Below are 14,798 nucleotides of genomic sequence, written 5' to 3' on the forward strand. Positions count from 1 at the left end.
AATTTGAACTCAGGTCCTCCTGAATCCAGGGCTGGTGCTCTATCCACTGCATTACCTAGCTGCCTCTTTATTCTTTATTTTAAATAAGAAAGTTTTATTCCTGTGTTTTGAGCCATTCACCTCTCTGTCACCTCCTGTCTGACAGTGTGCGCTTCGCTCTGCACCTGTCGAGCACCACCTTTCTGCCAAGAGGAGGGGGTCATTTCCTTGACATCCTCTGAAACCAAGATGAATTTGGGGATCCGGAGGGGCGGAGGTCGTTTTCAGTGTTGGTTTCCTCTCCGCTGTTGCAGTCCATGTCAGCTCTGCTCCTGGTTCTGCTCGCTCCTGTTCTTCATCTCTCTCATCTGTTAGAGTGCAATAATATCCATTACATTTGTATCCCACAGTTTGTTCAGTCATTGCCTAGTTGATGGGCATTCAGTTTTCCCCCAGCCTTTTCCTATCACACAGAGTATTGCTATAAACATTTTTCTGTATGTAGGAACTTTCCGTTTGTTTTTGGGGAATATGCTCCCAGATGGTTGCTGGGTCAAAGGGTATATGAAGTTAATGACTCTTTGATGACTGATCCCACTGTTATCCAGCCTGGATGGACCAGATCAGAGTGCATTAGGATGCCTCTCTTCCCCCAGCCCTTGTCATCTCTGTCCATCTGACTGGGTGTGACGTGAAACTTGGGAGTAGTTTTCACTTGCATTTCCCTTATTAGGCATTCGGAGTATTCTTTCGTACGAAGGTTCCAGTTTCTTTCCTAATGGAATTCCATGGAGCATTTCTCACATTTCTCAGGCATTGGCATGGATCAGGTTTTCTAGGAGGGATCCTCTGACTAAAAGACCCCACTGGGAGCAGTTCTTGCTTTTGGCCCTCAGTTCTCGTAGCACTTACGTTCTTCTTTCTCTCTAGCAGTCAGATAGGAGTTCTTCCCATTTTCTCTACCTTTATGGGGTAGGGTATGATGTTTCTTCTGGTGGAGGTACCAGTCATATCTCTCTAGACCATGAAGAGTTTATACGCACCTGTGCTCAAGGACCACCTCTCAGGAAAGTCAAAGGAAACTCCTCGATGGTAAGCTACCAGTTTTATTGTAATCATTTTAGTAACTCATCTGAAATGACCGTGACCATGTTGGATGGAAGCACTGCTGGGGTGGGAGTCCAGCCCTTCCTAGCTTGGTGGGCTTGGGCCAGTCATTTAATCCCCCTGTAAAATGCATAGAATGATGCCCTTGGTAGGACCGAATGAGACATCCTGTTCAGGGTGCTGTGGAAGACATGACGGGCCATGTCAGTGTCCACCATTCAGCCTTTCAGTACTTCTCTCTGTGACTCGTGTGTAAATTGTCTTGAAACTTTTCTTGTGGAAATCAGAGCCCTGGATACCTGTCAAGTGTAAAACTTGTGGTACAGTTGACCCAAGTTGCCAAAAATACTCCAGGAACCCTGTCTGTGGTGTTTAGGTATATGTGTTCTATGTGTTTCTACAAAACAAACCCTTTCATCCACTGACCCTTCTCACTTCCCCCTTTTACCACTGCCTTCTCAGAAGAGCAACTGGGGCTTTCTGCTGCTTCCACTGCCTCCCTCCTTCACAGTCTGCTTCAGTTGTTTGGGGGCGGAGTCCCCTACCATTCTTCTTTTCCCTGTTTACAGCATCAGACATGATCAGCCACCTTTGCCTTGGGGTTCTCTTCCCCCCTTACACTCTGTGGCTTATCCCTCTTTTTGTCTGCAAAGTCTTGTATTTACCTTCAGGGTTTTGTGTGTGTGTGTGTGTGTGTGTGTGTGTGCGTGTGCGTGCGCGTGCGCGCGTGTGCCCGCGTGCACATTCTCTCTCTCCCCTCTTCCTCCCAAATAAGCGTCCTTTTAGGGTTTAGGTCATTTCATCACATTTTTATGTACCTTCTTGATGTCTTTGGTCTTTATCACAGTCATTTCCCATCCATACTCCTACAGAACCGAACCTTCCCTTGTGTCAAGTCAATGCAAGTAAGCAAAATATCTGATGCAGAGACCAGGCCTGACAGTATATGTACTGTATTCTGCCCTAGTAATCCCCTACCTCTCTGCTGAGAGGGAGGAAAGAGTTTTTCTTATGTTATTTAGAATTCAGCTTTCTTTTCATGATCTTCATTTACACTTAAGGCCGTTTATGGGTTTTTGGTTTTTTTTTTCCATCACTTTACCATCCATCATTCTCTGGGTTCTGCTTATTGCACTCTGTATCAGTTCCTGTCAGTCAAGGAGTTTTAACCTTTCATCATGTCCTGGGACTGCTGGGCAGCCTCGTGTAGCCTATGGACCCCTTAGCAAGAGACATGTTTTTCAGTGCATTTTATATGTATAAAATATATAGGATTACAGAGGAAGTCAAGTGTATTGGAATATAATTATTGGAATATAATTATTGAAGCATTTTTAAAAACCTTTGCAGATCCTAGGTTAAGAAGCTCTTGATATAAATCTTTTCATCTCTGAGTTCTTTTTTAAAAAATTGAATCATAATCCATTATGTTGACCTACCACAGTTTTTTCTTTTATTCTCTAATCCCTAGGTACCCATTTTATTTCTCCCCCAAATAATGCTTAATAAATGCTGATTGGTACTATGAATATTTTGGTCACAATAGAGTTTTGTTTCTGCATTTGACTGCTTTGGGGTATATGGCCACGGTAGAACCATGGGGTTGAAGGGTATGAACAGTTTAGTCTCTTTCTTACATAATCTCAAATTGAAATCCAGAATGCTTGGACCACTCAGAGGCATTTTAATTTTTTAAAATTAATTCATTTGTAAAACACTCTTTATAGCTCCCCCCTCCAGTTGAACAGTATAATCATAACAGTAATAATAACAGCTGCAATGTATATAGTGCTTTATAAAGTGCTTTACAAATACTGACTCATTTTACCTTCCCACTAATCTTGGTAGATAGGTGCTATTATAATCTTCATATTATGGATAAGGAAACTGATGCTGACAGATGTTAAGTGCCCAAGTTCACATAACTAGTAAGTGATTAAGGCTAGATTTGAACTCAGGTCTTCCTGAGTCCAGATGCAATAGACCTAGTACCACCTAGTTGCCTAATGATAATAATCCTCATAACAAATACGCAGTTTTTTCTTTCTTTCTTTCTTTCCTTAACAGTAAAACCAATTCCCACATTGGCTTGTGTCCAGAAATGTATGTCTTTTTCTGCATATTCAGTCCATTACTTCTCTGACATGAGGAGGCTGATGGATTTCCTCTTCAGTCCTCTGGCTTCGTGCTTTATCTTTACAGCCATCAGACAACGAAAGTCTTTCCAAGTTGTTGATAACCGTTGTTATTGTATCCATTATCCTCCTCGTCATTGTTTTATTCTACATCAGTTCATAGAAGTCTTCCTGGTTCCCATCGGAGCTGCCCATTTTGTAATTTCTTATGGTGCAATAATATTCATACACCACAGTTGGCTTGGCCATTCCCCAGTAGATGCACACCCCTTTAGCTTCCAGTTTGGGGCTATGATGAAGAGTAACTGTAGGCATTTTGATAACATGATCTCTTTGGCATATAGACCTAGTAGTGGTAGAGCTGGTCTAAGGGTCTGTGCAGTTGAGTAACTTTTTGGACTTAATTCCAAGTAAATTGCTTTCCAGAATGACTGGTCCATTTTCCCATGGCCCCTCCAACATTTGTCATTTTCCTTTTTTTCTCGTCTTTGGCAGTCTGATAGATATGAGGTAGAGCCTTTGGGTTACCCTTAATGTATACTTATCTCTGACTAGTAATGATTTGAAAAAATTTTTTAAAAATATGATTGTTGATGGCTTGTATTTCTTTCTCCTTAAAAATGAGACCTTTGTCAGAGAAGCTTACTACAAAGATTTTTTTCCCCCAGTTTTGCGCTTCTCCTAATTGTAACTGAATTAATTTTTCATATCCTTTGACCATTTGAAAATTGGGGCATAGTCTTTATTCGTATAAATTTAAATCAGTTCTTTCTTTTTTTTTTTTTTTTTTGGTTAGACAATGGGGTTAAGTGACTTGCCCAGGGTCACACAGCTAGTAAGTGTTATTGTGTGTCTGAGGCTGGATTTGAACTCAGGTCCTACTGAATCCAGGGCCGGTGCTTTATCCACTGCGCCACCTAGCTGCCCCTAAATCAGTTCTTTAAATGGATATCATACCTTTATCACAGAAACTTGCTTGCAAACTGTTTTTTTTTGGTCATTTATCTGCTTGCCTTCTAATTTAAACTGCATTTCATTTATTTGTGCAAAACTTTAAAATTGTGTACGATCAAAGTTGCCCATTTTATTATCTGTGATTCTCTCTGTTGCTTATTTTGTCATGACCTCTTCCCCTGTGCAGAAACCTAAAAAGAAATTTCTTCTTTGTTCCTCTGATTTACTTGTCACTCTTGCTGTTTTTGACGTGGACATTTTAAAACTTTGCCACTGGTTCTCTTTATTGTACTCTGGACTCCCTACTGCCTGCCGCCATAGCTTTAGCCTTGCTATTACTTTAGTCCCCATGCCCCCTAATCTACTCAAAACATCCTCCTCCCATTTCTTCCCTCTCTTCTCTCCCACTCACTCTCCCATTCCCAGCCCTGACCTTTCTCGAAGTGCTGCCTGTGACTTGCCATAGAGGCCCCAGACCCTCATCCTTTTTCTCCTTCCTTATTCACTCACAAAATCTGGTCACTTCTTTTTCTGTAATGTCTCTGCCTTCCATGCCCTTTTTTCCATTTCCATCTTCAACACCAGTTCAGAGGCTCCTTACCATCTACTAGGACAATTTCAGTAGCTTCCTGACTCTTTCCTTCTGGCTTTTTCGCATCCTAATGGCAGAATCATCTTCCTAGAGCAGAGCTCTGATCTCTTCACTCACCTGTTTAGAATATTTCAGTGGCTTGCTGTTGTCTCCAGGATAAAGGGACAAATGCTTTTGTTTGTCATTCCAGTTCCTCCAGTCAGTCTGTAAACAAACAGCTTATTAAGTATTTAGTGTGTGCCAGACTTTGTGCCTCAGAATCTGGCTTCAGTGTTCCAGTCTTATCTCCCACTCTTCACCTTCATCCTTTGTTCCTGTGAGGAGCTGAGACTCCTCACCATCCCCCAAAGGTGTCATGCTGCTTCATAGCTCAGAAGAATGACTTCCCGTTGCCTTTCCTGCTCCCAGCGCGCCCCCCCCCCATTTACTCACCCTTCCAGAGCAGCTCAAATGGTACTTCCTCCTGGAAATCTTCCCTGATCCCCAACCTTCTACCCCAAGGGAGACTAATCACATATTTCACTATGTCATGGTTACTTATGCACATGCTTTATCCTCTATTAGATTATGATCCTCTTGAGAGAAGGGGCTGTCTTAATCATTTTCATATTCCGTATTGTATCTAGCTTGATTTGTCATACACAAAACATACTTGAGCTGTATCATTATATTAACAGTAAAAGTTGTTAAGAATTTATTTTTTGTTGTTGTTTTTAGTCACGGTTTAAGCAAAAATAGATCCAAACTTTAGGGAAATTTTTAATTTTTTCTACATTTAAGATTTTACATGGCTAATTTTAAAAATTAAATTATGGGGAGAAAAGCTACATTATATTTACTATTCTCTGCATATTGTAGAATTTTGGTGGGTTTTTTTTTTGTTCGTGTTTTTTTTGGCCAGTAATGCGTTTATTGAGTTTCTATACCTTGTGTTACACATGTGTAATCTAGAATTCATCTGTGTTTGTATAGGGAGAGAGGGAGGCAGAGGAAGGGAGAGGGAGGGAGAGGGAAGAAGAGGGAGAGGGAGGGAGTGTTGGTTTATGGGAATGTTGGTTTTGTGTGGTTATTGCTTCTGGTGTTTTTCCACTTAACCTGAAGCCCCTTCCTTCCTCCTCGCCCTCCTCTGTCCGGCGAAGGCTCTGATTTTAGCCGGTAAATCCCTGTGACGGATTTGTGTTTGAAATCAGATGGAGTCCCTTGCTCGGTAGTCGGGCTTGTGCGCTTTCTCTCGCCAGGTCATTTCAGCTGTGTCACAGTTAACTCTCGTAGGTATAGGGGAAAGGTCTTACTTAGGCTTGGGTGCAGAGGGTAGCCTAGGTGCACAGGTTTTGCATTTTTGGCTTTCGTAGGAAAATGACCAAATTTAAAAATCTGTCTCCCCCAAGGATGGTGCAATAGGGTCCAGTGGGACGCCAATATGCCGCCAGGCCCAGACTAAGCTTGAGGTCGCTCTGTACATGTTTCTGTGGAGTCCCGACATTGAAGCTGTGCTTGTGGCCATGTCCTGCTTTCGACACCTCTGTGAGGAAGCCGATATCAGGTGTGGCATAGATGAGATTTCGGTGCACCATTTCTTGCCTAACTATAATACCTTCATGGAGTTTGCATCTGTCAGCAACATGATGTCAACAGGTAAATGTGGCTCCAGAGTGCTGGGTTTCCTTTCCACCCAAATGGAATTGTCATTGTCCCTTTTCCCTGCTCTCAAGGGGAAGAACACAAGTATGCCCCTAAATTCTGACAGCTTTACGGCTCTCAAGCTCTACTGTAAAAGCTACTATTTTACACAAAATGAATTTGTGGGGCCAATTAACTCTAGAGGAGGCTCTGCTCACATTTCCTATGTGTTTGTTGCAGACTTTGTGTTGACAGTCACAGTCATTCAGTGCAGTTCTCCAGGCCTTTCTGTCTCCTAAGCATGCTGGCATGGTATCCTTGACTATGGGTAGGGAATGACTCTGTGGTCTCTGATACCATCTAGGCAAAAGGTGAACGCCCTCCAAGCTAGGGAAGGGACCGTCTCAGCTCTGCTGTATTCAGCATGATCTGTAGAGCTTCGCTTAACATCTCTGCTTAACTGCTGTTGGGGGTGGGCCTTGCGGTTCCCAGCTGGCCCCCGCCCAGTGGGGGGTGTGATGAGAATTGATTTGCTGTCCTCCTTGCTTAGGAAGGGCAGCTCTTCAGAAGAGAGTGATGGCGCTGCTGCGGCGCATTGAACATCCAACTGCAGGCAACACCGAGGTAGGTGTTTGCTGTAGGAAGATTCTGTACCTTGACGTGGGTCACCAGTGTCTTTTCATCAGCTCACTGCCTTGCCTCTCCCACCCAAAGGCCAAAACATCCCAAATAGGTGGAGGCAGTGCAGTCTACCTGCGCACTCACCAGTGGCCTTCAAACTGATCTGTTGTGTGTTATCGGTACCTGCTTGTTCAAGCTGATAGTGTGACCTCTAGCCAGACTGGACTGCCTCCTGTGCTGTGAGCCCATCATATGCCATGAGCTTGGGGCTCATGGACCTTTGTTCTTTCTGCCCCCTTTCCTGCCTCATGATCCCTCGCCTTACTCTCCCTAGCTGGGTTGTTCCATGCTTGCCCCCTCTTGGCACCTCTCTGAGGCGTTTCTTCTACCCTGTTTTCTGTTGATTGTCTGGGTGCTTGTCTTATGTCCCCTGCTTGACTGGAAGGTCCCTAAGGGTGAGAAATGGGATTTGCCCATCTCATATTCCTCTTGGTGCCCCAGACAGTGCTTTGTGCAGTCAGAGTGGACATTTTTTCTGAACCAAAAATTGAGACGTATGGTTCGATGAAAGATTTTCCTCTTCTCAAACCCTTGTTAAAAGTGTGCCTTTTCTGGAAACAAGGAATGTTCCTGAAAGCCAAGGAAGCATCATGACTCTGCCTTTCAGAAGTGAGGATTCGGTACAAGGCTTAGATGGAGTTAGTACAGCTGTGGTGTTCATCACTTGTGACATGGTACTTTCACTTAAAAGTTTTTGTCCTCTGTTTTAGGCTTGGGAAGATACTTACGCAAAATGGGAACAAGCTACAAAATTAATCCTCAATTATCCAAAAGCCAAAATTGAAGACAGCCAGGTGAGATGACGAAGCGGTTCATGTCACCCATCCCCACCAGGTCATTGGTGTGTTACCATCTGGTATTTATGACTGTCTTGTTACAGTCGGCTCCTGGCTTAGCAATTGACCGGTCTGTTGCTCAGTCCTCTGGGTCAAGGGTTCTTAACTTACAGTCCACAGACTTGTTTCTTAAATTTTTTTGTAATTGTCCAATTTCCTTTTGCGCCTTTAACAACATTCTCAAGCTAGACAGACTTGCATAAGCTTCTTTACCAGGCTTCCTCAGAGGGTCCATGACACAAGGAAGGTGTTGCCTCTTCCTCCTGCTGATTTCCTGGTTTGTGGCTTCTCTGCCATGAGCACTTCCCCAAAAGGGTCAGCAGGGACATATAAAAGTTAACTAAACTCCACAGCGTCTGTTTGGATTCTTGATAGAAGCTCTGGTAACTTAGTTTGGCATTTTTATTTTCTACCCCACCTTGGTCCTGCAGGACGATGATAAAGTGCTTCTCTCTCTCTGTGGTAGAAAAGTGGTCCACACTGTCACATGTCAGTGCATGTCACATTGTGCTTGACTGGTTTTCGTAGTGACCGGTGGGTTTTCTCTTAGATATGTATAATGGATGACTGTTGTAAATGAAAAAGCCATATTAAAACTTGGTCAGAATGTCATTTATTCTGCTGGAGATATTTCCTCAAGAGCATATAGATAGAAGTCCATGTCTTTGGTGTATTCTCTAACTCCTGCTGGTCCTCCTGTATTTTTTAATATTGCTGAGAGCCTCAGAAAAGATGGCTCTTCTCTGATCATTGTTTCTATTTTGTGCCTAATTGGGACTATCAGAAAAAGTCGTGCTTGTGTGGAAACAAAACGTGTCCTGACCATGCGTCTGATTCTGCCTGGATCATCTTCGGCAAGAAAGTGTTTTGTAAAGATGGTGAAGTGTGGGTGCGGTCAGTGTCGATTAAACAGGAGCTTGTCAGGCGGGTGAATATTGAGGAAGCAGTCATTCTTTGTGCACCTTGTGCCTTAGGTCACTGAAAGCCTCCATAAGACCATCGTGAAGAGGAGAATGTCTCACGTGAGCGGAGGGGGCTCCATTGACCTGTGTGACACCGACTCGCTCCAGGAGTGGATCAACATGACCGGGTTTCTTTGTGCCCTCGGCGGGGTGTGCCTCCAGCAGCGGAGCACCGCGGGCTTTGCCACCTACAGCCCCCCGATGGGCCCGATCAGCGAGCGCAAGGGCTCTCTCATTTCAATGGTGTCCGCTGACGGAAACGCCGAGACGCCCGTCAGCAGGTTCATGGATCGGCTGCTCTCTCTGATGGTGTGCAACCACGAAAAAGTGGGGCTGCAGATACGGAGCAACGTCAAGGATCTGTTGGGTCTCGAATTGAGTCCTGCCCTCTATCCAATGCTGTTTAACAAATTAAAGAGTACCATCAGCAAGTTTTTTGATCCTCAAGGACAGGTAAATTTCCTGCTTCTTCTCTTCTTTCCCATCCTTTGAAGAATAACGTGATCGACATTAGTCCATTTTGGCCTTCAGCTAGGTGGATAGTACAGTGGATAGAGCACTGGACCTAGAATCAGGAAGTCCTGAGTTCAGATCCAGCCTCAGGTACTTCCTGCCTGTGTGACCCTGGGCAAGTCACTTAACTCTTGTCTTTCTTAGTTTCCTCAGTTGTAAAATGGGGAAAAATAAAGGCACCTACCTCACAAAGCTGGTGTGAGGGTCTACTGAGAAGATATCTTTAAAGGACTTGGTGCAGTGCCTATAGGCAATTGGTAAATGCTTGTTTCCTTCCTTTCATGCATAGGTTTTATTAATGGGAATTTATATGAGTATTGTGAACTGGCACAGATTACCTTAGACAGAAAGCGACACATCTCCTAGAGAAAGGAGGGTGGGGAGGAGCCTGTTAGCTGCAGGACAAAGGCTGCTCTTTCTTTGGAAACTTTTCATCCGTGTATATGGTTTTCCATAGATAGCTTTCCCTCAGCGACCTCACAGTGGAGGAGGCGACCTCTTGCGGGTTGCTGATGGTGGGTGCGTGGTGTTGTTTGCACAGGTTTTATTGACGGACACCAACACCCAGTTTGTGGAACAGACCATAGCCATAATGAAGAACTTGCTTGATAATCACGCTGAGGGCAGTTCTGAGCACATGGGACAAGCTAGCATTGAAACGATGATGTTAAATCTGGTTAGGTGAGTAGTCTGATTGATTGTCGGTCACCCCAAAAACTGTCCTGTAAAAGCGTGCTCCCAAACGGTGTTCTCCAATGCAGGGAGCATTACATATGGTGGTGAGCAGTTGCGTATGTGCCCTGGTAAAAATAACCGTAGACCATCATTTCCTAAGCTCTTCTTTAGTAGAATTATCTTTGCATTAAAGCTTGTAAAGTAGACTCTTGCCAAGAGTGTGTATGTGTTAACATTGACTATTTTTAATGTTCCTGTGTCTGTACAGATATGTTAGAGTGTTTGGGAATTTGGTACAGGCAATTCAGATCAAAACGAAACTCTGCCAGCTGGTTCAAGTAATGATGGAGAGAAGAGATGACCTTTCATTTTGCCAGGAGATGAAATTTAGGTGAGTCAAACTAGCAATATGCCTGTCTCCGATGGAATCATGCTAAGTGGAAACACATGGAGAGAAATCAGTACCATCTTAAAGACTATACTGAAAAGTAGAATTCCTGGTCCTATTACACATCCGCCTCTGCCCTTCTTTCAGGTGACCCAGAATTCAGAGCACTTTAAACTGTCCTCACTTCAGAACTGTTAATTAGGTGGTCATAACCTATATGCATATATATCTTTCTTTTTCTCCCTCCCTTCTTCTCTTCCTTTGTCTTACTCTCTCTCTCTCTCTGTCTCTCTGTCTCTCTGTCTCTCTCTCTCTCTCTCTCTCTCTCTCTCTCTCTCTCCCCCTCCTTAATATTGAGGCTCACCAGTTCAGACTTTCTTTATCTCCTTTCTGACAGTGGTGGCAGAATTTTTTCTGATGTCATGAAATCCCATGTCGGGAAACTTTTATGCTAAATAATCTCTGCCATAAAAAGTAAAAAAAAATGCTACATAGATTTTTCTTTTTAAAAAATCTGTTTGGTTGCTTTCATTTTTTCTTTTATAGGAATAAAATGGTAGAATATCTGACAGATTGGGTCATGGGAACATCTAACCAAACAGCAGATGAAGATGTGAAATGTCTAACTAGGTAAAGATGTATGAAGACTTTTCCTTCATGTATCATAGGACGTTAATTTTGTGAACATTGCATCCATTGTAAGGTTTGTTTTGAATGTTACGCTTCTTATGTTTGGGCATTTTAAAGGTCAGTATCTCCTTCCATTTGTTTCCCAAGACTAGTTTAATGCTTCAGTGATTCAGGAGGCTCTTCATTTACATATTAGAAAAGCTATATGTGTGGCTCTCAGCTTAGGAAATCAAATTTCAGTCTCTTAGAATTTTTAAATCTTAGTTTCCATTTATTTTGTAATTGAGCATCTCATCAGAGAATGTAATTTTAAATTCAGTATTTGTGTAATACAGTAATGGACAGAGAAGTCATCATCCTCGGCAGGGAGTTGTTTCCTGTAGAAGAAATTTTACTGTGTTTACTCTGTTCTGTTTAATTTAAAGCTCTTATGCCTCTCTCATCTGAAAAATGACTATGGAAACCAGGTGTCTGGCACATATGATGATCTGAAAGAATTTCTTCCAAAAATTCAAAGGGCTTAGTGGTGGTATTTTGTTTGTTTTTCCATGTGCATCCCATAGATTTCTAAACTTTGTTGGGCTCTGGTGTAATTTGATTTAAGGAAGCTTTCACTCAAAGTAATTTAGTTTCTATAAATGTTCTTTCCATTTAAAATGCATCTTTTTTTCTTCCTCTACTTTGGGTACTATAAACTAAATCCATGGTTAGTCCATACTGATGCGTTTTAGGATGTCACGTTAGTAATTTGTTTAGTGGAATCAATGTTTAGAGTTGCCTCTGTTATGAAGGCATTTGACTTTTGAACAAATGTATGCCTAAAGGCTTTCCCTTTCTCTGCTGCTTTCTCCCCAGAGATTTGGACCAGGCAAGCATGGAAGCAGTAGTGTCTTTGCTCGCTGGGCTCCCTTTACAGCCTGAAGAAGGAGATGGGGTGGAATTGATGGAAGCCAAATCACAGCTGTTTCTTAAGTAAATTTTAGTCTTTTTAAACCTAAAGCTTACCAAAAAGAACTCTCCCCTAGTCCCAGAGCAACAAAGTGAGGGTGACAAGATGGCAGCCCGCTGAATTCAAAGACATCGCATGAAATAGGGTTTGGCTATTTTTGTAGTTAATAACATGTTGCTGTCTCTTGAAACATTCTGTGAATGTGAGCTAAACTTTGTCTTCAGGTTAGGAGGCAGCTCCCTGCTTCCTCATGCCTCTGTTCTCATCAGTGAATCCTTGATTGTCCATGGAGTCAGTCACAGTGAGCTTCTCCCTCGTCGTCCTGTGCAGCCTTGGTCTGTGTTCTTCCGGGGGCCTCCATGGAGGGTGGAGGATGGTTCTTTTCTCTTTTACAGGTCCTGCTTGTTATCCCACCTTCTTATGGTACCCCTGGCTTACCTCCTGTCTCTGTTTTCAGTTACAGCCTTTATGTGGATTCTTGGGCACCGTTGTCATATGTCAGGAATCTCTGATTTCATTGGGGGAAACTCTGGGGTAGCTTGCAGCCTGGGTATAGCTAGTAGAGAAGTCTCAGAAACTTGCCTGAGGGTCAGAGAAGTCATTTGATTTGCCCATGTGTCTCCAGCTGAGGAGAGTATTTTATTGGCCTGAGAAGGATTTGAACTCTAATCTTTATGGCCATTGAAGTACTGTACGCGTTCCACTCAGTTTTCCCACCTCTAATACGAGTAATTATCGGAAATAATTTGGAGCCTGTTACGTGCCCACAATGGGTCTCTCAGATGCCCGCTTGAATCTCCTACAGCTTGATTTTTGGGGGAGATTGTGGTGTTGAGATTCAGAATTTCACAAGATCATTGGGAGAATATTTTTGTCTAAAATGTGCTTTTATGTGTTAGAGTGAGGGAGTTTTGAAAACATTATACAATTTCCCAGCTACAGTCTAGCTTCTCTCTTTCCTGTTCCATTCTGGTCGCAGCTTACTGTTTGTCTGGATTGTCTTTCTCATATTCACTTACCAAAATCGTAGCTCTCCCAACTGCATGCCTGAGTCTGGGCGGTAGAACTGCTTTTCTCCATTGGGTTTTTCCTGTGTGAATTGCTAGGGTGATCTCATGAGAAGTCGAGCGTCATTGGCAAGGTACTGTGATGTTCTTGAGTTTGCGACAATCACGGTATCTGTAGACAAGGATGTGTTAGGTGTACGCTGAAAAAAGAAAGGGTTCTCGCCGGTGTGCCGGCGTTTGACCTTTAGAAAAATGCTTGGTGCACTAAAGTGGATATCACCTTATTTATTAAATGGGCGACTGGCTCCACGTGTAAACCATCTTACTTCTAAAATGTGCCGTTTTTAGTATTAGAAGGGAATTTAGTCTTTTAATAAAAATCCATTCATTTGGTGCTCAGGTAGCGTGTCATGTTCTCTCAGAACAAAATTCTATCCAGAGGGGCAGCTAGGTGGCACAGTGGATAGAGCTCCAGCCCTGGATTCAGGAGGAATTGAGTTCAAATGTGACCTCAGACACATAACACTCACTAGCTGTGTGACTTTGGGCAAGTCACTTAACCCCAGTTGCCTTATGTAAAAAAAATTATTTTCAGTATAACCCAATTTTAGATGAGTAATCAGTCAACCAACAAACAGTTGAGTGTTTCAGCATCACGCTGAGGCCTGGGGCTGCAGAGGAGAAGCGAACACCTGGCCTTGCTCTCAAGGAGATTCTCTTCTCTCAGGAGAACTAACAGGGACTTAAGTGTGCACACGTGCTACTTACAGTATGGAGAGGAGGGGAAATCATCGGCCAGTAGAGGAGGTGGAAGGCAGGGATGCTTCTCCTTCTAACCTGTAGCCGCTAATGCCTTTCTTTGGGATGATAGACAGCTGGTCATGTCCATCTGTTGCAGCCTCCCTGTCTGGAGTTTCTTGTCTCAGCATCGGTCTTCTCTCTTTCAGGTATTTCACACTATTTATGAACCTTCTCAATGACTGCAGTGAGGTTGAAGAAGAGAACGCCCAGATCGGGGGCAGGAAGCGAGGCATGTCTCGAAGGCTGGCGTCACTGAGGCACTGCACCGTGCTCGCAATGTCCAACTTGCTCAATGCTAACATAGATAGTGGCCTTATGCACTCCATAGGTAAGGCAGCTAGAAGCAAAAAATGGTGTGCACGAGGAGGGGAAGTGGCCTTACTGAGCGTGCTTTAGTTAAGTTTGTGCTGCTTTTACTGTGCTAGGATTGGGTTATCACAAAGATCTTCAGACAAGAGCCACGTTCATGGAAGTCCTCACAAAAATTCTTCAACAAGGCACAGAGTTTGACACGCTTGCAGAAACCGTGTTAGCTGATCGATTTGAGAGACTGGTTGAGTTGGTCACAATGATGGGTGATCAAGGAGAGCTCCCCATAGCCATGGCTCTGGCCAATGTGGTGCCTTGTTCTCAGTGGGTAAGTTCATTGGTAGGCTTAAAGAATTTCCAAACTGGAAGGGCCTCCTGGGATCATTTAGCCTGGCTCTCTTGGGAAACTGAGGCCAGGAGAGGTCCCAGTTTGTATAGGCAGACAGTGGCAGAGCCGAGATGAAAAACCAAGTCTTTGTCTCCTGGCCCAGGACTGTTTCCATTACTACGCTTAAGCCCCATCTTCCGTCTAATCAGCTGATTTATATTTACGGTCAGAAAGATTTTTCTTATTTTTTTTTAACCAGAGCATACATAATTGGGGGTTTGTTGCTTCCTCTTTAATTTTAAAGAAAGCTTTTTTGAGATCGTGTTCAGAAG

The 14,798-nt window shown here is 43.4% G+C and overlaps 1 protein-coding gene across 12 annotated transcripts in view; it reads left to right on the forward strand.

Annotated features, from left to right (window-relative positions):
- Window positions 1-14,798, forward strand: part of NF1 (neurofibromin 1) — a 248,319-nt gene that overhangs the window by 107,098 nt on the left and 126,423 nt on the right. For 10 of the 12 annotated variants that reach the window (XM_078154810.1, XM_078154813.1, XM_078154812.1 and 7 more), the window contains exons 17-27: window positions 910-1,071; window positions 6,156-6,402; window positions 6,938-7,011; window positions 7,779-7,862; window positions 8,879-9,319; window positions 9,921-10,060; window positions 10,323-10,445; window positions 10,989-11,072; window positions 11,928-12,044; window positions 13,976-14,157; window positions 14,255-14,466. In XM_078154810.1, the coding sequence (XP_078010936.1) occupies window positions 910-1,071; window positions 6,156-6,402; window positions 6,938-7,011; window positions 7,779-7,862; window positions 8,879-9,319; window positions 9,921-10,060; window positions 10,323-10,445; window positions 10,989-11,072; window positions 11,928-12,044; window positions 13,976-14,157; window positions 14,255-14,466 (1,866 nt within the window). The remainder of the gene's footprint in view (window positions 1-909; window positions 1,072-6,155; window positions 6,403-6,937; window positions 7,012-7,778; window positions 7,863-8,878; window positions 9,320-9,920; window positions 10,061-10,322; window positions 10,446-10,988; window positions 11,073-11,927; window positions 12,045-13,975; window positions 14,158-14,254; window positions 14,467-14,798) is intronic. The other 2 variants (XM_078154811.1, XM_078154819.1) reach the window with 2 other exon arrangements.

Source organism: Phascolarctos cinereus, unplaced genomic scaffold, assembly GCF_003287225.1.
Source record: "Phascolarctos cinereus isolate Bilbo 61053 unplaced genomic scaffold, phaCin_HiC Scaffold_5;HRSCAF=322, whole genome shotgun sequence".
Classification (NCBI taxonomy): domain Eukaryota; kingdom Metazoa; phylum Chordata; class Mammalia; order Diprotodontia; family Phascolarctidae; genus Phascolarctos; species Phascolarctos cinereus.